Source organism: Amia ocellicauda, chromosome 7 (genome assembly GCF_036373705.1).
Source record: "Amia ocellicauda isolate fAmiCal2 chromosome 7, fAmiCal2.hap1, whole genome shotgun sequence".
Lineage (NCBI taxonomy): Eukaryota > Metazoa > Chordata > Actinopteri > Amiiformes > Amiidae > Amia > Amia ocellicauda.
In genome coordinates this window covers 28,547,016-28,573,667 of record NC_089856.1, presented here as the reverse complement: position 1 = coordinate 28,573,667, position 26,652 = coordinate 28,547,016, and the positions used below count along the sequence as shown (strand labels likewise).

The 26,652-nt window shown below is 40.0% G+C and overlaps 3 protein-coding genes across 4 annotated transcripts in view; 1 reads left to right on the top strand and 2 right to left on the bottom strand.

The window, feature by feature from the left end:
• The window catches only part of ing5a (inhibitor of growth family, member 5a), a 6,783-nt gene extending 5,108 nt beyond the window's left edge, over window positions 1–1,675 (bottom strand). The window contains exons 1-2 of the mRNA XM_066709003.1: window positions 1,527–1,675; window positions 205–276 (exon numbers count right to left, since the gene is read on the bottom strand). Coding sequence (XP_066565100.1) covers window positions 205–276; window positions 1,527–1,563 — 109 coding nt within the window. The 5' untranslated portion in view covers window positions 1,564–1,675. The remainder of the gene's footprint in view (window positions 1–204; window positions 277–1,526) is intronic.
• On the top strand, window positions 1,252–10,744 carry d2hgdh (D-2-hydroxyglutarate dehydrogenase). The gene is made up of 11 exons (XM_066708993.1): window positions 1,252–1,291; window positions 2,105–2,293; window positions 3,233–3,570; window positions 3,866–3,923; window positions 5,189–5,328; window positions 5,692–5,885; window positions 6,751–6,919; window positions 7,254–7,397; window positions 7,558–7,700; window positions 8,175–8,340; window positions 9,027–10,744. Exons 3-11 carry the CDS (start codon window positions 3,240–3,242, stop codon window positions 9,299–9,301), a joined length of 1,620 nt encoding a protein of 539 aa, XP_066565090.1. The 5' UTR covers window positions 1,252–1,291; window positions 2,105–2,293; window positions 3,233–3,239; the 3' UTR covers window positions 9,302–10,744.
• On the bottom strand, window positions 10,185–26,652 carry acvr1l (activin A receptor, type 1 like). 2 transcript variants are annotated; one of them, XM_066708994.1, is made up of 11 exons: window positions 26,494–26,652; window positions 23,095–23,178; window positions 21,913–21,986; window positions 21,303–21,557; window positions 20,649–20,860; window positions 19,916–20,015; window positions 18,621–18,767; window positions 15,553–15,828; window positions 14,807–15,004; window positions 14,204–14,334; window positions 10,185–13,922 (listed from the first exon to the last, which is right to left on the bottom strand). In XM_066708994.1, the coding sequence occupies exons 3-11, from the start codon at window positions 21,971–21,973 to the stop codon at window positions 13,788–13,790; spliced, it is 1,515 nt and encodes a 504-aa protein (XP_066565091.1). In that variant the 5' UTR covers window positions 21,974–21,986; window positions 23,095–23,178; window positions 26,494–26,652; the 3' UTR covers window positions 10,185–13,787. The 2 variants fall into 2 exon arrangements, with proteins under 2 accessions (XP_066565091.1, XP_066565093.1); XM_066708996.1 differs by lacking the exons at window positions 23,095–23,178; window positions 26,494–26,652 and having other exon boundaries at window positions 21,913–22,155.

Below are 26,652 nucleotides of genomic sequence, written 5' to 3'. Positions count from 1 at the left end.
GGGTCCATATTTATTTTCATATACAACAGTATACCAAATAGGCTAGATGCACAAAGCTTTGTGACATGTCTATTTTCTACATGCCTAAGTCATGGGAAAATAATCAGTAAAACAATTAAAAATGATTTAATATTATATTGCCGAGGGTACACAAGGAAAGAAAATGTATGCTAAAAAATGTGTCCAGAAATGCCATTTACGTACCTTCTGTCCTGTTATCTAACTCACGCATTAATGTGAAGTTTCTCTGCAGTTCACAGGGCAGGTTTTCAATACCTAGGCCACAAAAGTTGATTAATTGAAGCAGATGTTAAGAGGGCGCTCTCTCTTTACTACTTTTATATTGTATTGTTGGGTAATGTTTCTGTTGATAACTATAGGCTATATTTAGTCTCAATGTTGTTATTAATACTTTTAAACCAGTGTTTACAACATATTTGAAGTATTTCATTTTTTGCTTAAAAATTATTCCACTTGACTTTCATTTAAAGCATATCTGTTCAAATAATAAAGAATCTAATGCTGAGATTCACACCTTTCATTCATTTCCCCCAATGCATATGGCCCAGAACAGTGGCTGAATTTAAATTCATTGCAGCAGTTTCCCAAAAGCTGTTTGCATATATTTGCAATCTGTACGTTATTATTCACAATTAAGTCATTACAAATTTGAAAATTGGTAGGACATGTAAAAACTTCAGTGTTTTCTGAGTTGCATATGGGGAAGCCTATTTTACTGTAGTCATTTATAATATTCCCTTCTATTTCAGCTGTGCCTTATTGTAAACAAATGATCTATACATGATTTGAGATTGTTAGAAGATAACCCTGGGTTATCTGGGAAGTTAACCTGGGAAGGGGGGTAAAAATAAATGTGTATGCTATGCTAATCAAAATGATCTTTGACTGCACATGTTCGTACAATATTATTCGCGGGGTCTAATAAAACCCGCAACCTTTACAGTCCCGACAGGCACCACGGCCCGGTGCGTGACGTGTCTGCTCGGTTCTCAACCAGTGGCTACAGCGAGCAGCCCGTGTGACGCAGCACTAAATCAAACATCCCGCTCTTACCACTGAAGCGGGTCTCTGCCTTCGCGATCCCTTACCCCAATAGCACGTTTATAAGAGTGCGCTACATAGACAAATAGACGACACACGTTTTTTTTAATATGCCCGGAGGTTTAAAATAACTTTATTTTAAACCAAAAAACAACTTAATTACTAACTTCCGCCATGCACTTCCGGCTTCCTGTTTATCCTGTACTTCAGCTGTCTGAAGTGTGCTCAGGTAAACATGATTAAATAGACACGTTCAAGATTTCATTGCACATCATTCAGTCTTCGGCAGCCTATCTGTCACGACACATCGAGTCCAAACAAACCTTGTTATAAAATAAAAATATATTTTTTTGAAACTTACATGTGAGATTAAGGTAGACATTTAATGTCTCACACAGTATGGCTCTGGAACTTTTTCAAATTAATGTTGCAATAATATTTACTACTCCAATCATGTTACTTACTGTCCAGATAATGTTCAAGATACATTGCCGTCGCCATCGTTGTCAAAATTCAGGAATATAAATATATGTGCGTATATAAATACATATATATATTTAATCCAGCCCGCGTGAACGGGTACGGTGTACTGCTAATTAAATATTCATGACTTCCTTCGCTTCGATTGGCCCAAATGGTGTTGACCGGGAGAAGAAGATGTCATTGGACAGAATGAGAGCCTAGTCCATCTCATGAATATATATGATATTGAATTTGCCATTGCTGGCTCAAGTTGTATACAAACGGCTAAAACTGAAGATATACCAAGAAATATAAACTTTCTAACAACATAATTTATTTTTATATCATGAGTGCATTACAATATAATGCTTATAACCGTATAATTATGAACAACAAATTATAGCTTATTTGTGCCACACAAGAATGTAAGATTGTAAATCTGAGGCTTTTTTTAGAAAAGACTAACAGTACACCACAAAAACATGGACTATTTTCTGTCGGCAAACATAATATCCTTTATTTTCCCCTTTTAGTCTACCATAAAATCAAGTAACCCAGTGACAATTTCCTGTCTCTGAAGGTGAATGGCACTGCGTAGGTCGGTTCCTGCAACGCAATTGTGCGCGGATCTGCGCGGCTGCACCAATGGGATCGGCGGAATTCCGTAGAACTGCGGAAATCTGCGCTATAAGTGCTGTAGTCGGACAACTGGCGAGATGTAAAAACCCGAGGACCGGTGACTGCTGCAGTGCATTATACCGCTCTGATTGTGAGTAAACGGCACGCTATGGCACATATTCCGAAAAGTCTTAACTACAGACAGACGTTACCGTTTCCAAATACTTTAAATTAAATGCATAATTGTGCAAATTCCCAGGAAATTGTTGTAGGGACCCGACACGATCAAGATTTTATTGAATGGCTAGTTCGACCAGACCAGGACGAATTTGTACATGGGAATAATTTAGTTTTTAAGTGATTTAAATAATAACAACAACATATGCTCATATGTATATTCCCTATAGAATACTTAGGCCTAGACAAAGACCCAGTTGAAGAATATTATAGTTTACTAGATTTATAAAATGCCTTGTCTTTTGATTTGAAGACAGTTCACATAATACGCTTTATTATTAGAATGAAAGAGGAGATTCCCAGTGGTTTTATTGTCGAGCATTAATGTGTTGCAGAATTGAGTCGTTGAATTAATATATTTGGGAGGCCTTCATCCAGCAGTGGATTGATATAGGGTGATGGTGATCATCATCAGCAACAACTTACTTATATCGATCCATTATTTGACGAAGACTTCCACAAGATGTTTCTACTTACTTCAAACTATAGGTTATATCTATCTCTCTCCCTTTATCGGTCTCTCTTTATTTGCACAGTGCCTATAGAAAGTCTACACCCCCTTGAACGTTTTACACATTTTGTTGTGTCAATGCCAAATTCTGAGGCACTGACCCAACAAAATGTGTAAAACGTTCAAGGGGGTGTAGACTTTCTATAGGCACTGTGCAAATAAAGAGAGAGAGAGATAGATTTCCCCCCCTTCACTTATTAACTTACCATCTGGGTTCATCCGAGCTCCAAACATTGGCAAACATTTTGTAGACTTTATAAAGTACTTTATATAACTGCATTTATTCATTTCTAATTGAATTGAGATGGTCTGATATTACATGTAATGCACACTTCTCTGCAGGGCTTCCATGGCAGCTTTATTCCATGGGGTTGAGAGACTGTTTCTGAAACACACAGCGAGATGGTGGCCTTGTCACCAACCTGCCTCCTCCCTGCCTTTGGTAGGAAGGGTGCTTGCACTGAGAATTAATCTTCCTGGGCTGACAGAGACTAGACAAGGCCGGTGCGTCCACAGCGGGGCAGTAAGAACCAGCCAGGCTTCCACAGTGCACAGGCTCCCCTTCACTACTGTCTCCCAGCAAGACCTGGACTTCTTTGAGCAGTTGCTGCCTGGGAGAACCATCACTGACCCTGAAGTGCTAGAGTCCAACAATGTAGACTGGTTGAAGTCAGTAAGAGGTGAGGCCTAGTGGGGTAGGTCAGGTACCTTGAGTTTCTGTGAGTTGCACTGGATAAGGGTAGTCTACTAATAAATAATAATAAGATGTAGAGTTGTTGTCCAAAACTATAGCATTTATTCCTTATTTTTGTCAACTTATAATTTACTTTATGAACCTGTAATAACTATAACAAAATAACAATGGGGACTGGTTTTTCAGCTAGAATAATATCAGTATTCCCTCAAGTGACGAGGTAGGCTGTAGAGATGGATTTCTGGCAGTGAAATTGACTGGGATGTGTTGTCTCTTTGCAGGCTCCAGTGAGGTGCTCCTCAGACCTCAGACTACAGAGGAAGTCTCTCAGATTCTCAGGTATCCTCAGGCTTTTCCCATCATGTCATTTAGAGACCGTGCAAGCTTTTCACTGGGCTCCCCAGTGGCTCACCTGCTAAAGACATACAGTGGCTCTCAAAAGTATTAACCCCCCATGTTGTATTGTGTTGTATCAACACAGAAAATGTCCATAATGTCAAAGTGAAAAATATAATCTGCAAGTTGTTCTAAATGAATTACAAATACAAAACTGAAAATAATTGAATGCATAAGTAATCACCCCCTTCAGTCATCAAGTTGGATGGGACCTTTGGTGAACAGCAATTTTCAACTATTTCCACAGATTCTCAATTGGATTGAGGTCCGGGCATTGACTTGGCCACTCCAAGACATTGACCTTTTTGATTTGAAGCCATTCCAGTGTGGATTTGGCTCTATGTTTAGGGTCATTGTCCTGCTGGAAGATTAATCTTCTCCTAAGTCCCAGGTCTCTTGTAGACCTCAGCAGGTTTTCTTCCAGGATTTCTCTTGGAAATGTTCTTATATCCTACCCCTGATTGGTGCTTTTGAAAAGCCCTATTCTGGATTTGATTTGAATGTTCCTTTGTTTTCATGCTGTTGTTTTTGTTAGGAATTGTAGTAACCAACTGTGGGACCTCCCAGAGACAGGTGTATTGAACCTGAAATCATGTGACACACCATAGGAGGTGGACTTCATTAAACTAATTATGTGACTTCTAAAGACAATTGGTATCACCACACCTCAATCCGGTGTATCATAAGAACATAAGAAAGTTTACAAACGAGAGGAGGCCATTTGACCCATCGTGCTCGTTTGGTGTCCATTAATAACCAAGTGTTCCAAGGATCCAAGGTGTCATAGCAAAGGTGTCATACCAAAGGGGGTGATTACTTATGCATTCAAGTATTTTCTGTTGTGTATTTGTAATTAATTTTGAACAATTTAAAGATTACATTTTTCACTTTGACATTATAGACATGTTCTGTGTTGATCGGTGGCAAAAACGCCTGATTAAATCCATTCTGATTTCATGTTGTAACACAATGAAATGTGGAAAAGTCCAAGGGGGGGTGAATACGTTTGAGAGCCACTGTAAGCTTTGAAATACAAATTGGGGCAATCCTGACCATTTATTAGCTGGAAGTGATCGTGATTTAAATTATTGGGAGGCCAATAACTACAAAAACCAAAGTACATTGATGTGTGACTTCGAACTGTGAATCTGGTTGAATGATGTTGGATCTGCCGGATTGGGAAGTGATGGCCCCCTCTTATTTTGCAGGTATTGCAACGAGCGCAGACTGGCGGTGTGCCCCCAGGGTGGGAACACAGGGTTGGTGGGGGGCAGTGTGCCAGTGTTTGATGAGATCATTCTCTCCACCTCTCTCATGAACCAGGTCCTGAGCTTCGACAGCATATCAGGTCAGTCAGTAGCTGGTAGTCAGAAATGTACTGGTGTTAAGAGAAGTACAAGCACAAGGGGTATCTCTATTGGGACATGTTGGTGCCTACAGCTCAAAGTCCACGAGTTCTGGACTATGAATATAACCAATTTGAATTTTGCTTTAACTTGCTCCTGCACTGATTTTGTGTAAAGGGTTGTGGGAGTCTGGAACAAGGTACCCCGCCATGTTGTTGAACCAGGCACCATAGAGTCCTTCAAGAAATAGATGATCAATTAGTAATGCGTAAGCAATCAAATAAAAACTTGGGCCAAGTTGGCTTCTTGTTTGTAACTTGTAACTTGCCTCAATGTACATTGCATTCGGTGTCTACCTGTCCCAGGGATCCTGACATGCCAGGCTGGCTGTGTGCTAGAAAACCTCTCGCACTTCCTGGAGGAGCGAGATTTCATCATGCCCCTTGACCTGGGAGCCAAGGGCAGTTGCCACATTGGGGGCAATGTTGCGACCAATGCTGGGGGGCTGCGATTGCTGCGATATGGACCTTTGCGAGGGACGGTGCTGGGGCTGGAGGCGGTGAGAGAGGGTGGTCAATTCAGGAAGGCTGGGTGTGGGGTGGTGAGTTAGGTCCAGGTAGACCAGCCTGGAGGAAAGTCCTAGTTTAAGAACAGCAGCAACGTCAATATTTTTTTAATTTTGTATAGTTTGTGAACAGATGAATACAGATCACTTTACAGAGTCACAGAAAGGATTGTATGCATCATTGTGTGAATAATTCCTCTCTTGTCAAGTGGAAAGAAATGTGGGAAATGGTTTCACAAGGCTAAGTGATCAATACAAGCACTTGCAGCTGTGCTTCCACACAGATCAGAGAACAGATGTCACTGTTGTTGGATTTAATAAAGGCAACAGGTTCAGGTGCAGCTGTAGAGAAATGGTTTGTCTTTATGTGAACAAAGAGGAACGGCCTGTCTTAAAGTATATATGAGAGGTTACCTCTGTGTACCTAAGTGGAAGCCTCCCTGTTTTTGAACAGGATAATGGAAGAAAATCACCCAAAAACAGACCATTCAACCCATCAGAGCTTGTTTATTTCCCCTACACTAATAATCCAATCATGCAATCAACCTTCAATTCCAGCATATTAGACTTTACAGTGTAACTGTAACAGTGTAATCTTTCCTCTTGGACGTTTTGGAGTAATACAGACAGACTGTACCCATTTCCTGCAGTAGAATATTTTGATTCCTTGGTGGGACAGACCTATTGACAGGCAACACAGGAAAGGAAAGCATGACTGTTGTCACAGCAGTGACTTTATGTTAAACACAAACACTTGGATCTCCTGAGAGGCTCAAAATTTAAAAGCCGTCAGTTTTAAGGATGTGTGCACTAGGCCTTTGATCAATTTAACACAGGCTGTTTTTGGCTCTGTCTTCAGGTGCTCGCTGAAGGCAAGGTGCTGAACTGCCTGGCTGCCCTGAGAAAGGACAACACTGGCTATGACCTCAAGCAGCTGCTCATTGGGTCAGAGGGCACCCTGGGGGTCATCACTGCCATCTCCATCATGTGCCCACGCAAGCCAAGATCAGTCAATGTGGCCTTTTTGGGTATGGTGCTTCGATTAACTACCAGTGTGACTTCCAACCTGTAGAAGGATCCTTATTTTTCCACACTACACAGTGCCTACTTGTGGTTTCTTCAGTTTCAGCTGCATCAAGTCCTCACATTTATGTAATAGCTGGGCTGTGGGGCTTTCTGGGTGTAAGTGCTTTTTATTCTCCACAGGCATTTTGAAGGATGCATGCTTTGATTTTTTCCTGAAAAAATATATATATTAAAAAAAAGAGAGGAGAAATATAACTGGATTTCAAATTTAAATTAAGAAACAAATAAACAGAATTCCTATGCTCCTGTGACAGTGTATTCTCCTCTTGTTTTCAGGTTGCTCCAGTTTCCAGCAGCTGCTGGATACCTTCCAGCACTGTAGGAGCATGCTGGGAGAGGTCCTGTCTGCATTTGAGTTCTTGGACAGCGCCTGCATGAGACTGGTGGAGGACCACCTGAGACTGGCCAATCCCATCAAAGGTAAGAGCAGGACAGAGGTCAACATAAGCCACATCTCCTGCTGGTTTCCAAGCACTGCCCAGCAGTTGGGGATTATATGGATTGGTTTCTAGGCCCCCCCTTCCCCCCCAGAGAAACCCGTTTCTTGTTCATCCTAAAGTGGGACTGTCTTGTCCCACAGAGAGCCCATTCTACATCCTCATAGAAACAGCGGGCTCTAATGCAGTACATGATGAGGAGAAACTCCATAACTTTCTTGAGGAGGTAATGAGCTCATCTCTGGTGACTGATGGCACTGTGGCCACGGAGGAAAGCAAGATAAAGGTGAGACACATTTACAGGGGCATTAAAATCATGCCATGCCCCTCTTACATATTCCAGAATCTGTATTACTCAGTCTTGCTAATTCTGGATTATATTGCCCTATATTGATCAACCACATAAATATTAAATATCAGGTGATTAGTCAAATGTCACACTGTGCTGTAATCCATGTGATTTTAGAATCTGATTCCCAAAAAACTAAAAACAAAAAGACAAACTTGCTTGCTTGTTTCACTATTGAGATCACTGCACTTTTATAAAGTACATTTTAAATAATCCTTGTCTTTCATTGAAAGTGAAAGAATTGACATAGAATTGAACCTTCCAAGTAAATTCAGAAACTTTATCTTTTTGATACTTGGAAATTGCTGTAATTATTCTGTACATTTACAGTCTAAAATGAGGCACAAAAAATTAGAAAAATGGTACAGCCAGGACTGACAAATATGTTGTGCTCCTTGTTTGACTGTGCAGGTACTCTGGGCTCTGAGGGAGCGGATAACAGAAGCCCTGAGACATGACGGCTACACTTACAAGTACGACATCTCACTGCCTGTGGAGAAGATCTATCAGCTAGTGGAGGACATGAGGGGACACCTGGGCATCAGGGCAAAAAGTGTGGTTGGCTATGGACACGTGGGTAAGGAGTCCGTTGTACTGTGATGACTGGGGCCATAGTAATGCTGGAAGCTAGTTTTGTTCAATGCTGCAAACAACCTATGGATAGCAATATTGCAAAAACTTGTATTGTTCCAGAAATTACTAATGTTCCCCCAGGGGGTGATAGTGCTTCTTAGAGTCATTTTTATTAGGTCCTTTGGATATTTGAAAATAAATAACAGTATTGTCCTGCAGAATGACAGGGGAAACAAATCAGATCGAATACAATAACAAAGTAGACTCAATATCCACTTTGCCACTGTTGCTCACTGTGTCAAACAGATGGGGCAGAAGGACCAGACTTGATTTACATTATTGATCTGGATATACTGAGTTACACAGAGAACCTTTAGCGGTTTCATTTTAGCTGGGCCACTGCAGTGATGAATTGGAGATATAAATGTTTTAAATCTTTGTTTAAAAAAAGAATAATAACAACATATGTTAACATCTGTTCCTGGTCAAACGAACAGCACAGGTAACAAATCAGAATCGCCTTAAACCCCCCAAAAATGGTTTTAATGCAACGCTTGTTACTGTAATTTCTGCCTTTCTTCAATATTAATGTTAAAATGTGGCAAGCTGAAATAAGCCATGTGGTTATTATGTTTCAGTTACTGGAGCTTTAGAGTCAACATTCATAACTGTGTTTTTTTTGTTTTTTAGGTGATGGTAACCTGCACTTGAATATCGTCTCTCCCACTTACGACCCAGCTCTGCTGTCTGCTATTGAACCCTATGTCTATGAGTGGACTGCAAAGCATCATGGGAGTATTAGTGCTGAGCATGGACTCGGTCTGAAGAAAAGGAACTACATTCACTACAGCAAGCCGCCTGAGGCTGTGGCGGTCATGAGGAACATTAAAGCTATGCTGGACCCAAAAGGAATCCTCAACCCTTACAAAACTCTGCCAGATGCTATACCCTCACATGTACCCTAGAGGTCAGGAATCCACAACCCTGTCCGGAGTCTAGCCAACTCACCAGCCTCTCGAATCAAGAGTCTCTTAGTGTGGTCAGTACAATCAATAAGGACTGTTTGGTATGGATCCCTGCAAGTAGTGAGATGGCAGAGTAGTCAGTAGCAGTGAAGTAAAGGGAAATTAAAGAGGAATAAATTATTGGAATGATCTCGGCAAAACCCCCGATAGATTCTGAGGGTCGATTCACCAAACGCATATATTATTGCTTCCCCGCCAAGCCTTAGGCTCCAAGGAACAGTTCTTTTTCAGAGAGAAGGCGCAGAGATAACGCAAACTTCAGGGGATTGGATCCTGCAGGACTTATTTACATATTTTTATTTCTTTACACCTCAGTATGAACAATGAATGACTTAAGCAATGGAGTGCTAGTAGCAGCAGCAGTAGTGGGCAGCTCCGGTATAGGCTTTAGGGTCTTGATACTGGATGTTTAAATAGCAGGCTAGCACTGTGCCTATTCTGTTTCAAGATGCACTACATGAAAAGGCTTTAATATACTGGGTTTGAAATAAATATACACTAAAGAGGATTACTGAGTGTAGCCCTCACCTTATTATTATCAGGAATAAACAGTATATTTCCTGATGTGCATCATGTAGTTTGGGATTTGTTTTACATTCTGTTCTCAATGGTAAAATAAAAATGGCAACAGAAGAGGTTTTTTTTAGAATAGCAAGTGTCTTTCTGCTCTCCAGATTTTAACTATAATTAAGCTGTCTGATGCATTTCAGGTATATATTATTGAAAATCAATTGAGTCAGTGCTTCCCAATTGGATGTCTTTCCCTAGTTTTAGCTTTGATATCCACTCAGCAGAGAGAAAAAAAGGGAAAAGGACACTGGGGTTGAGATTACAGTGCTGTGAACAGGTGTCTTTATTGCATGTAGAAAAATCAGATAAAGCAACTTAAAACAAAACGTTTATTCAAAGAAACAGACCTCTTAAGCAAGGACAATTATTTCCTTCATGAACTGCTATAGAAACACTATTTCAGTCAAGTGAACACAAAGGCAAAACCAATAAACAAAAACTAACGTTTTGAAAATGGTATTCGAAATCGGAGGACGAAGGGATAAAATACAAAAAATGAACCAGTGCAGGTGGCACATTAGTCTCTGACACAAAGAACCTTTAACCATACATCTGTGCTCTACATCAACACACCATTTCAGCTGATGATGGTGCATTGGGTTTTTCAGGTTCTCCTTGATTCAGTCAGACCATTTTTGCTCACCCAGTGTTAGCTCTTCCTTACCCTGTGTTAAAATCAAACATGAAAAGGCACTCTGCACTCATGCTCAAATGTATAGGCTATGAGCCCATTCTGTTTTTCTGGGTGTCAATGTTTTTTTTTTCCTTCTTCTAAATCATGTTATAATAAAGAAGAAGCAATAATTAAATGTATCTGTGATTTGAAGTAACTGATTTCTCCAGGATACATTTCTTAAAATGTCTTTGTCACCAATACCATTAGCATTGTCCACTCTGCTGCTTAAAGTAACTTGGTATCTGAGAGATTAAAAAAAATGAAAAACAAAACTTGAGTAAAATACTTCTCTGTAGAAGATTAACAGTTTGTACACTCCTCAAAATGTATCAAAGGAACCAGAATAATAAACACTAATCCCAGATCAAATTGAAAATATTCACACACCTGCCTATTGCAAATTCCAAACCATACACTTGATGGTCCTTTTCTACTGGGTTGGACCCAAGAAGCCTCTGGGACAAATTAGTGGAAGGGTCTCTATTTAATCTGGCCCCTTACCAGGGTCGGGTGAGTGAAAACCATTTGTCCTTCAGTTTTCTCCTTCTGGTGGCACTCCATTTCCCACTACAAAGAGCACAGTTGAAAGCATAATTTTCTTTTTTTACCCTCTTTTAGGTTTGGTGAGAGTGAATTGTCATATAGCACTGACCTGGAAAGGTTAATTGTTCAGCACCTTCTACCACACTTTGTGAAGGTCATAGTAAGATAAATCAAAATCCAAGCGACCCCTTGCTTGGTTAGCAGATTTGTTTACCTTATAGTTGCCTGCTTAACCACTTTATTACAGAATTTTTATCTTAAGTGTTATTTCCTCTATAGTGTTAGTATTATTTAAAGGCCAACTAATGTTAAAATGGTTACATTCCTATGTATTTTGTCATTTACAGTATAAGGTTATTGTCTTTTGCAAACAAAACGAGTTATTTCCTGGTTTCTGTGAAGGTTCTGTGGAATTCAGTGCACCTGTATAGAATGTTTCATGATGTCACACCAGGAAAGAACAAAATGCCCATTCATGCACTGGTAAAACAGAATTATTAAAAACTAAATTTAAAAAGTTATTTTTTAAATTCAATCTTTTTCCAGTATGGTGTCAAAAATTGCTGCATTTCATTGTTGTTGCCAGGGTGTGAACTTTTGTTACCCTCACACACCATACAGTACACATCTGTAGAATATAGGATGTTGATTTCCATGTACAGGCTCCATGACTCTAACCTTTATTAATACAAAGAAAAAAGTTTACTTTAGTTAGCCTTTAAATTAATTCTTACATACACTGTACACAAAACATTAGGAACACCAGCACTTTCCATGAAATAGACTTACGAGGTAAATCCAGGTGAAAGCTATGATCCCTTATTTATGTAACCTGTTAAATCCACTTCAATCAATATTGATGAAGGGGAGGAGACAGGTTAAAGAAGGATTTTAAAGCCTGGACACAATTGAGACATGGATTCCATTAAAAGGTATTCTTAAATATATTACAGTAACTGAAATGTTACTGCTTTCTTTTGTTTTACAACACTTCATATGACAGTATTTGTCAGATTTCATGATCTTTAAAATATGGCCTAGTATTCTTCAGAAACTCAACCCATTGAAGGACTTGAACTTCCACAAAGTGTCTTTCTATCAGACATCATGCATTTTCCTATCAAATAATAAACTCAAACTTGACCACTCCTCCTCTTCCTGAATCTTTGACACCAGGAGAATTAATGGCACTGCATATAAACACATGCCTTCCCCACTCCTCTATCTTTGACTTTACGATGGCATTAACACATACAAGAGAGAGAAAACAAAAGAAAATAAAGCATTGCTTAAAAAATGGCCACTTTGACAGGTCACTCCATGCTATTGATACTGCAGCTGTACAGTAAATTTGTCTGACTGACAGACTTACTGGGACTGACGGACAAACTGATTCCACCTATACAAAAGCACAAAGAAAAATATAGAAATTAAAATTAAGGATATGATATCATCTTCAGGAATAAAGGACTCAATTTCTCAGTTTATACATTCAGGATATGAAACGCTGACACTTTCCCCTGTAGTAAAGTTATTGAAAGCCACATTTTTGTATGGCTTGGGAAGGGCTTTCCAAGATAACATCAAGTGGATTCAATTTTGTTTAGCAAGTTTTAAAGCAAGGGTGTCCTGGCAGATTGATGCACTGGGCCCCCTTGTGACCTTTCAGCCCTTTCTGCCTAGCCAAACACATTGAAGGGATCAAGTCTGGCAGCGCACTAGTTAGCAGTCAGCTGTAGTGATTAGCAGTTTGTCATTGACAAGCAAAGTTAAGGCTAAGAGATATTTGGCATTGCTAGGATGTTCCATTGATTGCCACTGTCAAGACAATACGAAGACATGCCAATGCGTGGATACACTTATCTGCAGCAGATATCGTAAGAGACAATGGGAATAATATATACAAGTTGATTGAGACCTATGGCACTTCTGGTGAAGCAAGCTTTTATAAAGTTTCACAGCACAATGTGTTCAGCGTTGGTTGTTCTGGTACAAAGAACGCTTAGGCGGTTTTGTATCAAGTATACTGTACTATTTAACAGTGTAGACCTGCTCTAGTACTGAGTGGTACCCTAAACTCAGTATATCACAGGCACCTCTTCTTTAAAAACCTATAAACTCCATCTGGGAGTCCCTTCTACCTCAGTGGGGAAAAAGTAGTGCTCAAAGACAGACCTAGATCAGCATACTGGGACGTTTCTTGTGCTGATTTGGGTTGTTAAAGAAGTTTAAAAAGATTTTCCTGCGTCAGATCCCATTGGTCTTAGGGAGTTTAAATGCCTGCAGGTGCTTTTACACAAACATTGAAAGCTGCCCTCCCTAGGCTAGGGTTTCTTGCTCTGTGGAGGAATGCACTTGCACCAATGTTGTTAGGGACCAGCTTGAGGCGATGTACCTGTGACCAACAAAATGCATAGCAAAACAACCAAAAAACAGAACTGGACTATAACAAGAATGAAAAAACTGCCCTTTTTTATTTTTTTCCGTTTTCTTCTTCAAAGCGCTTAGTGTTTGGGATGTGTGCCAGTTGTGGAAGATACCCCCCACCCCCGCCCCAGCCCTAGGATTGCTGTGATCCAGACTCCGTCCTGCCTGGAGGGAATGCTAGCCTGTCACACAGAGTGCCCCCGCCCCCTTTCAGCAGTCTGCTTTGCCCTTCTCCAGGGAGCTGTGGATTTTGTCCAGAGTCTTTTTGATGCGTAGTGCTGTGAGCCTGGCTGAGGGGTTCTGATACCAGCACTCCTTCATTAGCTTCGCCAGTGCTGACAGGGTCTGGGGACAGAATGAAGTATTCAAGAGGATTACAACTAGTAAACTTTCCTCATCGAAACCTATTTGTTACACTATAGCCATCAAACTAGCTAGCCACTCAAAGTCACTGTAGAAAACATGAAACAGTCTAAAACATATTTTCAGCTGCCAATCAAAATATTCATGAGCGGATTTGATTTGGTATTGCTTGAAAATCGACTTGTTTTACACCCAGGAGTGTTCTGTGCATTCTACACCATCAGTACATCTAATTATCAAAACAAACAAATGTTTTTACTCACTGGATCAGAGAACCATCTATTGGGAATGAAGGGCCTTTGCTGCTCAACACAAACCACTTTGCGCATGTCATCGAAGCTGGGGTCATTTGGCACCAGGTCATAGAAGGGAGGTTTGTACTCCTCAACAATGCCTTGGTCAGAAGAGAGAGAATGTGTGAAAGTGATCACCTCACAAACAGCCCCTGCCCAAATGGGAGCCTTAAGGTTGGGAGGAGGGGTAGTTGGGTTTTAGGAATAACTTCAGAGTGAATTAATTTTACAAAGCATAACAAAACATCAGGGTTATGGCTATTGTGAATTGGGAGTAGGGCCACAAAAACATGAATCCCTGGTGTGCAGAATGCACTTAGCAATCCAGAGACAAGAGGAATAAAATAAAAAGTAAAAAAGTAGGACATCTACTTTTGATTGCTTGCAATAAATTTGAACCACTACACATGAATTATGTTACAATAATAACTTATTGCAGTCCATTACAAAATATCAAACCTGAGGAACTATCACTGAAGAGATGCACACCCTTTTTTCTCCCTTTCATTTAAACATGTAAACAGAAGCACACTAGTCATTCAGGCATGGGCAGGGTCAATGTTGGAGTTTTACCATTGCTGTAGGTCCTCCGGGCAATCTCCCACAACACGAGCCCAAAGGCCCAGATGTCAACACGCTTGTAGGCATCGAAGCAGTCAGTCTGAATGGACTCGTCCAGAACCTCCGGGGCCATGTACCTCTTGGTGCCCACCTTTGGATTATTGCCTACGTCTAGCTGATTGTCAGTTTGGGAGTGTGTAACTGCCAGTCCTTTTAAAAGAGGAAATCGGACAATCAGTTCCCCTTACGTACCACCTCAACACATACAAAGGCTCTCCGACATGATATAAGAAAATAATTCAAGAAAGTAAAGCACTGCTGTCTGTTGCTCAGACTCCAGTGTGAGCCAAATTAGGACACAGTAGTACAGCTACATCATTCACAGTCTGGTCAAGGATTAATTTAGTGTGACACTACTGTTTGGACACAGGTTTCATATCCCTTCACAGGCTTTAGGAACTTATTTTCAAAGAGTTATAAAAAAAAAAAAGAGATATACATTTTAACAAGAGTGTGGAAACCTGATCGTAAGTACCCTCTGCTAACAATTAAGTGAATGCTACTAACACAAGGTCAGTTATCATACAGAAACCCTTATTAAGCATTTATACACTAGCATTTGTTTACCTTAAACTAAAGTGTTTCCCAGAATGAAAGTGAATCCATTTTCATTCGGGAGGTGGGGGGGGGTGTTGGGGGGTGGAGTGGAGTGGAATGGAGTGGAGTAAGTGGATGTGGAATAAGAAACAGGGGCTCACCAAGGTCGGCGATGCAGCAGCGCAGGTCCTTCTTCACCAGGATGTTCTTGCTCTTGAGGTCGCGGTGGGCGATGGCCGGCTTGCCCTCGGTGCCGAAGATCTCGGTGTGCAGGTGGACCAGGCCGCTCACCACAGAGGTGGCCATGAGCAGCCCATCCACGGTCTCCACAGCAACCCGCTGCAGGTAGTCGTAGAGCGAGCCGTTCTCGTGGTAGTGCGTGATCAGCCACAGCTGTGTGCTCGAGTTCCGAGATGTCATGTCTGAGGCCATGAAGCCTGCCGGGTAAAAGAGGACATTAAAACTCAGTCAAAAGCACAGATCAGGGCTCTCCGACTCCTGGAGGGCTGCAGTGTTTCCTGGCTATTGTTCCAAACAAGTTACCAGTTATTTAATTGGTCTGATTAGCCAGACTGAAGTTAATACTTCTCTACAGACTGCAAATTATGGTGTAGGCAGTGCATCTCGAATCAAAACAATAATTAATAATTTCAGATTGTTTTTAGATTTGAAAATATCACTAACTGAGTCTAACTGATTAAAAAACTGCTAAGTAACTGAAAACTCCAACAGCAGAGAAAACCAGATGTCATTGCGGTTCTCCAGGAACCGAGCTTGAGACCCAAGGGGCGGGTTGTACTAAGTAGTAGTTTGTGTGCGTTAAGATTTTTATTTACATTATTGTAAAAAATAATGTCAAAGCTCTTATTTCTCCAGCACCCCATTGCAAACTGAAGACGAAAGGTAACAGAGCCAACTGTAGCAAACTACAATCCATAGTTAAGACACTTCTTAAAACTCACCTTTTTTAAAAAGCTTTTAAGGATCTTTCTTAGTTGCACATTTTTTTTCAATAATCTCAAGTTGCTAATGCTGTGTTGCCCGTTTGATCTTTGACTGTTTGACTTGTAGCACTATTGGCAATGAGAAAATCATGTTATAAATACAATTGATTATTGGCTAATTATTATTAAATTATTTTTGTAGTTGAGGAGTTAAAGAAACAAAGGGTTGTGCACTTTGTGAGGTTTTAATGGAACCAATGTGCCAGAGTAATTAGAACCCATTAGAAGATGAGGGCTTTACAAAATGCCTTATTTTAATCTGAAAGCACATATAGTTAGGTCCATAAATATTTGGACAGTGACACAATTGTCATCATTTTGGCTCTGTATGCCACCACAATGGATTTGAAAAGAAACAATCAAGATGTGCTTTGAGTATAGACTTTCATCTTTAATTTGAGGGTAGTTACATCCAAATTGGGGATGTAGGAATTACACCCATTTTTATATGTGGTCTCCCCAATTGTAGGGGCTCAAACGTATTTGGACAAACTAACAATCATTAATTAAATTGTGAGTTTCAATACTTGGTTGCAAATCCTTTGCAGTCATTGACTGCCTGAAGTCTGGAACCCATAGACATCACCAGATGCTGGGTTTCTTCCCTGGTGATGCTCTGCCAGGCCTGTACTGCAACTGTCTTTAGTTCCTGCTTGTTCTTCGGGTGTTTTGCCTTCAGTTTTGCCTTCAGCAAGTGAAATGCTGCTCAACTGGATTCAGGTCAGGTGATTGACTTGGCCATTGCAGAACATCCCACTTCTTCACCTTAAAAAAGTCTTGGGTTGCTTTCGCAGTATGCTTCAGGTCATTGTCCATCTGCACTGTGAAGTGCCATGCAATGAGTTTTGAAGCATTTGGCTGAATCTGAGCAGATAATATAGCCCTAAACACTTCAGAATTGATCCTGCTGCTTTGGTCAGCAGTCACATCATCATTAAATACAAGGGAACCAGTTCCCATGGCAGCCATACATGCCCATGCCATAACATGCTTCACAGATGAGGTGGTATGCTTTGGATCATGAGCAGTTCCTTCACTTCTCCATACTCGTCACTTCCCATCATTCTGGTACAAGTTGATCTTTGTCTCATCTGTCCACATGATGTTGTTCCAGAACTGTACAGGGTTCTTTGAATGTTTTTTTGGCAAACTCTAATCTGGTCTTCCTGTTGCCTGTTTACTGTAGGTTGGTGAGCAATCATGCAGTAAGAAACCATTGAGCAGATCTATAGTGAAAATCTCAGCGTGATGAACAGAAGGAAAGATTAATCAAGGTCAGCAGCACTGAAATGCATTTGCAAATCAAACTGTGCCCTGATTATACACACACACACACAAAAAAAAGAATGTGCTGTGGTGCCATTTAAATGGAAACAGAAGAACCTCATCTGAATCTGTCATTATAAGAAAGGCTGTTTAGCAGAAAATTCACGACAGACATTGTGCGGTACTGGATGTTCAGATTGAGGAGGGCAGATAGGCCCAGCCAGCAGTGACTGACCTTTTTATTATCTGTTGACAGTAAACCAGATTTCTTCCATTCACTTTGTGCAAAAGTACAACTTTTACAAAGTACAAAGGCAGAAGAGGAGAAACAACGTCTTCTATTTTATAAACATTCTCTTCAAAATAATCTTTTTGGTTTTGGCAGCTGTCCGGAAATTTCCCAAACTCTTAGGGGTAGAAAAGGCAATTCTGCAAAATGCATATGAATAATTGTGTTGCCTGATCAATTGAAATAACCCCACACAACCTTGATCTTTCCACCTAATCCAGCTCTGCTGCTGCAACAGAACTACCAGGCAAATGTAAATGATTATTCCTTTGTCAAAAAAAAAAAAAAAAAGCTATAGAAGTACTGAACATTTTTCAATTTCAGATCAGGTTGCCAGCCATCCACCCTCTATGCCATAGACTGTCTGGACACCTGCACTAAAAATAAAATGATTCTCCGTTTCTTTTTTTTTAATATATTTTATAAACAGGGCAGACTGCTGTCTCACAGCAGCTGGTGTGTACCATCTCTCCTTAAAGTAGATAAGTCTCAAAGTTCTGTTGAAAAAAAAAAAAAAAGGCAGCACTGCAAAAACACTGCAATGCACTAATTCATCAAGAGAATTCTGTGTTAATTTACTGGTAGAATACATCTCTTCTAAATACAGACTCCTTGATCAATGGGTGCAGTGGAATTTATGGTCAAGGCCAGACACCTTCTCCTTCCCTACCCAGTATGTTTTCGTGCCGAAGCAGAACCGTGTTGTAGATCTCGGTCTCTCGGAACCACGACTTTTCGTCTCGTGAGGAGAAGATTTTTACCGCCACGTTCTCTCCCTGCCATTGTCCTCTCCAGACCTCCCCATAGCGCCCCTTCCCTGTGAGAAAGAGGGAACATGTTCACACACAGTAAGGAAGAGACACAAGCCATTACAAGAACCCAGCCATGCTGCAGATTTTCAGTCACTGCAGTTGTTGAACCAAATAGGTTTTAATCTGGTTTGCCTCCGGCTCCCACAAACCTACACAATACAAGGTATTGTAATTCAACCACTTCTTCAAATGTTTTTTCAATTCATATCACGTTCAATGCTCTTTTAAATCAATTAGTTCTGAATGTATAACAAATGCACTGCAACGTTAGATCCTGAAAAGAGTCAACACAAAAGGAAAAATGTTTTGTGTTGCACGCAACTTAGTTGACAATGCTTCAGAAATAAATATCGGGTTATATGATGCCAATTTACTTCAGTCTGATTCTTTAAGTATCTTAAAGGCCATTTTGATTAAATAACCTAGTCAGCAGGGCAAACCATCCACGCAGACAACAGAATCATCCAGATCATACAGTAAACTGCCAAAAGTTAGAATTTAACTAAAATATTGCTTAAGGAAGGCATTTCTTCAGTATATTCTCACTTCAGACAGTCTAAACAGCATATTCAAATATTCCATTCAAAGAACTTGATCCAAAAACAGCCTGCCTACTAAACAATGAGGAAAATTAAAATGTTCCTGTAACCATATATTCAATTTGAGTTTGCGTCTGAAATGAATTCAATTATAAAAGTGCTTAACTGTGATTTATGTCCTCATTAACCTACAATTGGGAACATGAAAGCAGTACTGTTGTTGCCTTGACAATATTATTGGCTCAATCATTTCAAAAGCAAATCAAAGACATTAACTAGGAGAACACATTTTAAATGTATTGCATCCATAAAACCAAGGCAAGAATCAATTGGCGCTGATATAGAAGGTTCTCTCTGATTAAGAAGTATTTATCAAAAAGCAAATAAACTAAACTAGATGACATTACAAAGATTGGGTTAAAAGAATTAGCTATGTAGCAACATGACCTAGCTTGTCCAATATTTGGTATTCAGAATCTAATAAAGGAAAGAATTTGGCTTAACCAGCTGTTAATCATAATATTTCTGTATTCCTAGGCACTGTGTCAAGAGCTTTTTTTCTTTTTTCTTTTTTTTACATTGAAAGCCTGTGGATTGCCAATTTTAACGCCTACCAACACACTCCACCAGGGTTATCTGCCGAGCCACTGTCCGCTGTACCAGGAATGGCAGACCAGAGCCACTGCCTGACGTGCACGAGTGATCCAGCAAATCCTGCAGGGGAGACAGAAACACAGGTCTTCACCGCACTGAAATGAGCTCCTCGCTTTTGTTTAGTTCTACAGTTTTAAACAAGTATGTTTTAAGCAGATGTTCCTTCCTCCATTATTTATTTATTTTATCCATGAATGTCAAGATCAACATTATGTAAATCATTTCATGGTTGTACACTCAATATATCCCTCTACAGTCCATCATGCCTGACATACTAATGACACCAACAGGAAAATCGGATGCATCTAGAACAGCCAATAAACCTGAACCAACAGAAGCCCAGGATGCACCGGGGATTCACTGTACTGGCGTGTATAGATTTAGTATGAGCTGAGCTGACTTCCATGCATTTGCTAATTTCTGCTTGTGACGACACTGCAAGACCTCAAAATCGATACTACTGCAAGACAATTTTAGGCTATAGGATATACCCATGGAGGAGGTTTTTATTACTGGACGCAGAAATCAAGAAGCTCATCTTATACAATAAGCGACAAAGGAACAAAAGAGTGAAACACTGGCTGTATGAGACACTGAGGATCCAGTTTCCAAAACCAGCTGTTTATATACTGCTTAAAGTGCAGCAGCTCAGAAGACTGTTTTTTAGAAGTGTTGAGGAGAAGTGTGCTGTACCGCCAGAGTGCTGTCGCCCACGTTGGAGGCGATGAGGCCGTCGATGGCGCCCTGCTCTGCGTCCAGCTCGTGCAGCCTCTGCAGCCGGCTGTGGTGAAGCCGCCGACACCCCAGCACGGCCAGCACAGACAGCAGCAGCAGCACCACAAATGGCCCGACCACGAAGATCACCAGCGTGCTCACACCATACCGGATAGGTTCCCCCTCTGGCACTGAAAACAACCACAAATCTGTAAGGCATGAAGACACCTTTTCCCTTCCTGGTACAGAAGCACTTAAACTTGCCGTTCAGTTTCAGATCGGGATTGCATATTATTCTGAATGCTCTCTCAAACTCACTGCACTAATCAGAACAATTCTCCCATTGAATTTGCTTCGTGATTTGCTTCCGTCTGTCACTGATAGGAACTTGGTTTTGACTGGCTGTGATTTAGATTGGCACTGCTGTTGCGGTTGAGACTTAACAACAAAGCAAGCCGACTGTGGATCGTAAGCCCCTGACACCAGACGAATATTCCTGAGATTTGTTTTTTTGACCATTAGGCTTCTAAAAACCCTCCTCCCATCGATAACAGTTCTTCATCCTTAGCTCCCAGTTGCAAGGTTGACTGGAAATCTTAAAAGTGGCCACCAATTGAGGAAGGTATGTCTTACCCATGAGCAGCATGGGCAGCAGCGAGTCTGAGCTGATGTTCCAGTTGCACAGGTTACCCAGGCAGCACTCCACCACCTGGCTGGCGGAGAGAGGGGTCGAGCATATCATGCGGACCTTCTCTGGGTCTCTCAAGCAGCCCCTTTGAAACACCCAGGCCTCTCTGCTCACGATCATCGAGGAGAAGCACTGCTCACCCCGACAGCGTGCCGGCAGCTCACACAAGTTCCCCTCGCACACGCATTCCACATCCTTGCCTGGATAGAGAGAGAGCCACACAGAGAGACGCACAATTAACATGGAGTACTTTGATGGTTATGTGGATGCACTCATCAGAAAGCAAGAAAGATGTTGTGTTCAACTAATTGAGATAGGGTTGAAGCAAAGGCACTAAGGACTGCAATACAGTGTACTGTCCTAGCAGAGATACTTGAATGAGCATAGTTTTGGGAGGGGCAGTTAAGTTCAGTGGTTTTGAATGAAGGACACCTTATTACTGGCAAATAGTGTACTGCGTTTCTGGAGAAATGCTAACTCTTGCAGGGCTGGGTTATTTTTTGGCAGCAGTAAGGAGGGCTCATGAAACAATGCTGATCCTCGACGACACGTTACCTTTAGCGGTCTGGATTTTCAGGAGTAAAAGCAGAAGCATTTGGACACTACACTGAGCCATCAGGTTCACTGCACTGTAAATACAAATAAAGTGTTAAAACCCTCCACAGAGCCTAGACGAGGACCAACACACATTCAAAAGGGGAAAAACACGGATAAAATGTAAGTGTGCTTCAACAGCCAGCAAGCTATTAAAGAATTATAGACAATATTGTGAAAAAATACTAAATCAAAACACAGCACCCTCAATATAAGGGATGTAGCAAATACTAAGGATGTTTATGCTATGTATACAAGGCTCCAGTAAGCATTTGAACTAGAGTAATGTATACTTAACGATACATGTAAATGGCAAATATGCTTAACTAGAAATCACAATCTTCATTTTTTCCCCTCCATTTCTACCAATGCTTACTGGGTACTATTTTAGTTGGATCTCTTAGTATTTATGCCCAAATATGAAGGGTAGTTTTCAAATGTAACATTTCAGTAGTAGAAGCATGTACAACAAACCAAAATGGTGCGGATACAATCTAATCTAAGTTTAATACAGAAGGCAATAAACATTGCTCATTTAAAATCTTAACACCTCTAGATTGATTTTAAGGGGGCGTAGGGATTTGTGTGTGGGCCGTTGTCATAGAAACCCCAGCGAAACAGAGGCCCATTATTGCAAAACAACAAAGTGACTGAGCTGGAGTGCAAAAAAATAATATCAAAAGAAAAGACATGAAATAACAGATTTTAGATTTGTCTTTTAAATTAAGTTTGATGTTTAAAAATCCACATTAGGACATAGCCAGGAGTCTTCTGCAGTTAAAGTCTTTGAAGTCTTTCACAGGGCAATAGAATTTAGATCAAGTTCTTCTGTAGAATCATCACAATGTTGGACAGAGATCTAATGCTGCAGTTTTATACATTAAATAATTATATTCGTTGTAAGAGTCCCTTTACTTAATATACTGTGGTGAGCATATACATTTCGAAGCATAGAATTTATTAAATTAAATCTATCACTGCAACAATACTTGAACATTTTGTAAAGTTGAGGAGTTCCGAAACATAGATTTAAAAAAAAGCTTTGTGATGCCAATGTGTGAATAAAAAAAACATTCAAGCAAAGACCATCAGGTTCTACCAAGTAGGCCTAAGTGCTTAAGGATTGTCCAATTTCCAACTTACTTGCAGACGCTTCTGTGCGATTTGGTTCTCTGCCACTGGACACATGCATAGCCCAAACGGTCTATTGGCTTAGCCCCTGGCGGCCTACAGGGAAGATAAGGAGAAGTCCAATATGTGTAAAATCTTAAGGCACTGTTGATTGCATTAGTTTCTCTATAACCCCTACTGGATTGTGGCCCTCCAGGGCCAGATTTGGACTACATTGCTGTAGATAATAGGCTACTTAATCAACCAATTATATATTTTTTTTAATTTTTGAGCTTGCATTTCTGTAAAATACTCTGCAAACAAAAACAGATTTACATACTCACATGCATAATTTGTATTCATTTAACAACTGTAAGGGCTGGCCAACATCAGAACATGTTAATTTCCATTATATTTTCATTAGAGACTATTTTCATTGGGGAAAACAAAAGTTAGTTTGAAATTTGGATAGATAACCTTAGGATGTCATAATAACATGGCAACTTTGTGCCTAGTGATTAAAACTTTTTTTAAATGACTGCTACTAAATATTTATTTTACTATCTTGTAAAATACTTTTGAAGTAATTTCTTTAAAGTAGCACATTAAGTGATGTATAGTATGAAATTAGGGAATAAAAACAGCACATACAGAATGCTTCAAATAATGAAAATTAAACTGTTACACATTATCCTCCCTTAGTTTAATCTGTTTATCCCATTTAGAGAGAAGATAAGACGTGTCTTTTTAATGGTGGAGCTTGGCTAAAGAAAAGGAGTAGGAGGCACTTCAGTGTTGGCCATGAATCATGATTTGAAATACACAGAATACTGAGCAAAGGGGACATGAAGTAGAGCAAATCACATTTGATCTGTCAACCTTGCATCGAATTGGTCATTTTAACAACTACAACAAGTATCTGTGTATATGCATATACAATTTTTAAAGTATTGCCTTTGAACTCTTAAATAGTTTACATGCACAAAGTACTACATAATGCTGTTTACATGTAAGCTTTGGAGGACCTTGCTAACCAGCAGAGCACAGTCATTTACCCCAATCATAAAAAAACACCACCTTCAGCTGCTACCATACAGACAGCTTTAAAAACGTGAGTAGAGCCCTTGAGCACCAGGGCTGAGCACTCCTGGTTTATGCATTCACACCCACAAACAGGAATAACTCTAGATATGCATAAAGGTTTCAAGATGGCAACAAAATCCAAATTGTTTAAGAAAAGGCAGGATTCAACACACACAATATTGTGGCGCAGAGGTACACAACACCAGTCCCTGAAGACTGTACTTATTCTCCCTCCTGTGCTTTTTGTTCTGCAGATTCATTCTAGCTCTGCTCTAAATTGCTAATTTCAGGGCTGATTACACAATTTTTCCAGGTCTCACATGGTTGATTTAAGAATTCCTTTATTAATTGCTAGATTGGCCCTTGAAGACCAATTAAAAAAAAAAAAAAAACTATGAATGTGTAAAGGACTTAGTTTTACATCAAACATATTTTATTATAATATTTCTTAGCGAGACAGCCTTATCCAGGGCAACTTAAAATTGTTATATAAATTACATTATATTTATACAGTTGTGGTTTTTACTGGAGCAATCTAGGTAGGATGCCTTGTTCAAGGGTACAAAAGCAGTGTCCCCCACCTGGGATTAAACGCACAACCCTCCGCTCAAGACTACAGAGCCCCAACCTCTACTCCACACAACTATATATATTTTCCATTATCTAATATCTGGTGTTAATTAGAAGGTAAACTGCATCTAACAGGTAAGGGCTAAGCTGACTACTAGTTACCACCATTTCTTTTTTGGTATTAAAACCAAGTTCTCTGAAATGTTCAGTTTCCTGTCATTTTAATAAACTTTTCTATGCAAAAAGATAAGTTATTTGTTTAAATACAAGTCAAAGTACATTTACAAATCACTCCTTGTGGTTTGGATTCTTTATCTATAATTTATCAACACAATACCTCTACACACTGAGTTTATCAAAACATTACGTTAAATTAATATCAAAACTGACATATGAATTAGTAAGAATTACCTTTTGGGCAGTTAAGTTCAGCAATACCTATGAATAGGAGTTATCGTCTTTTTTGTAAAATAGCATACATGAAGGTGCTTAAAATGCATATTTCACAATTATGTATCAATTATACATGTTTGTAATGTTTTGAAAATGTTTCTTGTGAAACTACGTCGCCCTTGGTAAGGGCGTCTGTCCAGATTTACTACAACTACTACTCATATTAAAAGAATACATTATCATCAGCAAAAATGTGTAATATATCAGAAGTCCTCTACATCAACATCCGCATGCTTTCTCGTGATTACAGAACAATTAACTCCCTGTATTAATCAATTATAGTCGAAGTTTTGATTTTATTAGGTTAATAACACTCACAGCAACTAACGGCGCCACGACGATTGCGGCAGAGTTCAGCACCGCACACCTGGTCAGCGATCTGCTCCAGTGTAGGACGCACAGACATGAACTGAACGCATAAACCACATTGCTCTTCATCCGCGTCTCGCTTTATTACACAACCAATATCAGTATTCGCAGTCAAGGATAAATCAATTAACCACGTAACCGACCCTCGTCTGTGTTTGCAGGTGAGATCGACTTTTTTCTATCCAGAACAAGTTGTTGCGGATCTACCTACGAAAGACGTTATTCTTAATCCCTTTGAAATCGATCAGTAAAGAACTTTTGCAGGATATTGCATACACACAATACCGACAGTGATGATAATAATCTCTATCAAATTGGTAGTTATCTCTAAGGGGATAAATCAATTATAAGTGGATATTATGGTTATTGTCATTAGTCTGTATTGGGTCACAAACGAGGCGTGCGGTCAAGATCAAGTGTGGAACTGCCGCTGCAGACGTCGGTGGTGTTTTTCACTTGTGTCCTGCGTCTGTCACACACCTTCCCCGGGCAGACTCGATGGCACCACGACAAGCGGCGAGGGCGCCCGTTCTTTTGTTGTTTGTTTGTTTGTTTGTTTGTTTAATTACCAATATAGCGGGCACTCTCTCCGACTATAGTGGCAACATTGGCACATCCATAATTCATGCGAGTCTTGGATTTTAGAAACAAATCAGACCTTAAAAACGCCAACAGATTTCCAATGTGAATAAACAGTGATTTGCAAATGGCAATGCTTATTAAATAATAATAATAATACAAAATAAATATAGATCCATTCTAGTACTCGTAAGAACACCCCTTTGTAACATGCCACTTAGACATTAATAATAATGTGAAAACATAACACTGACGATTAGTAAGAGGGAAAAAAAACAACACAAACACATTATTAGCTTCCAACACTGCGTCTTCGGACCAAATATTAGCTAACTCGTCCACCAAATTACTTGAATACCGATGTGCACTGCTTCTTACCTGATATGTTGTGTTTATGCATTTTTACGAAGAATTAAAACAATAACTCACAAATCGTATTAGAAATTACAATTTTCTATGCCTATACAACACCACCAGCGACCTCCCTCCCACAGATACTGCATATCGTGCCCAGAGCGCAGATATGACGTCAACAGA